Source organism: Propithecus coquereli, unplaced genomic scaffold, assembly GCF_000956105.1.
Source record: "Propithecus coquereli isolate 6110/MARCELLA unplaced genomic scaffold, Pcoq_1.0 Scaffold63, whole genome shotgun sequence".
Classification (NCBI taxonomy): domain Eukaryota; kingdom Metazoa; phylum Chordata; class Mammalia; order Primates; family Indriidae; genus Propithecus; species Propithecus coquereli.
Window position 1 is genome coordinate 9,307,816 of NW_012152285.1, and position 1,050 is coordinate 9,308,865.

General features: G+C 37.3%; 1 protein-coding gene across 1 annotated transcript in view; it reads right to left on the minus strand.

The window, feature by feature from the left end:
• NOC3L (nucleolar complex associated 3 homolog (S. cerevisiae)) overlaps positions 1 to 1,050 on the minus strand; it is a 45,940-nt gene that overhangs the window by 22,962 nt on the left and 21,928 nt on the right. The window contains exon 6 of the mRNA XM_012659667.1: positions 829 to 922. Coding sequence (XP_012515121.1) covers positions 829 to 922 — 94 coding nt within the window. The remainder of the gene's footprint in view (positions 1 to 828; positions 923 to 1,050) is intronic.

Sequence of the window (1,050 nt, forward strand, 5' to 3'; positions counted from 1 at the left end):
TATGTGTGTCACCAGTTCCAGCTGGGACACCAGAGCTCGGAAGCAATATCCATGCCACCCACCCCCACCCAATAACTATACTCCACCACCTTCACCCCCTCATTGGGCCAACAGGAGTCAGTAGTCCTTTTCCAGCTGATGGCAACTGGCTGATCCTTGGTAAATGAGCAGAGTAAATGAGCCCAATTAGGTCAAATGAAACCTCCTGGCCTAGGCAACTGAATCCCTTCCCTATTCACATCCCAATTTTTCCTATACCCTTCCTTTTCTGAAGAAAGAGAAAAAGAGTTTAATAGAAGAGTTTATCATCCTGAACAAATGACTCATAAGTCCATTTTCAAGGGACTCAAACAACCATTTCAAGTTATCATTCTCCCCTGGCTACGGTGTCTCCAAATAAAAAAACAGTAGATTAAATCTCAACTATTCATAAATTCACCAACATACAACTCCTTACTAGATAAAGGACTGCAGTGACAATAATATTAAAAGCTGAAAAATATAGTGCCTAGTACATCCTAGGCACAGTTCTAAGCACTTTATATCTATAAATTAAATTACTTCTCACTATCATCCTGTAAGGTTAAGTGCCATTATTATTCCCATTTATAGATAGGAAAACTAAGGTACAGAAAGACTGTAATTTTACCAACACATAGGTAGTAAGTGGTGAAGCCAGGATTTGAAGCCAGGAAGTCTGACTCTAGACTCTGCCCCATCCATACACTATACCTGCTTCTCACTAAACAACACAGAACACTGTATAGAATTTACATTCATGATCAAAGCTATGTATGTTACATGCTTTCAAGATATGTTTTAATATACCTTTAACCATTTGCTCCAGATTTTCCAAATAAAATTTGTATTGGCTAACCAGACCTTCTTCAAACTCTCTCAACTTTTGGGTTTCTTTGCGCATCTGAAAAGGCCAAAAAGATCAATCATTTTTTTTAAATCAGAATATTAAAACCCAAAACTTAGCACAATATATGAGTACCTATTACACAGGCAGTGCTGTAAAAAAAACAAAAAACAAAAAAGCAAAAA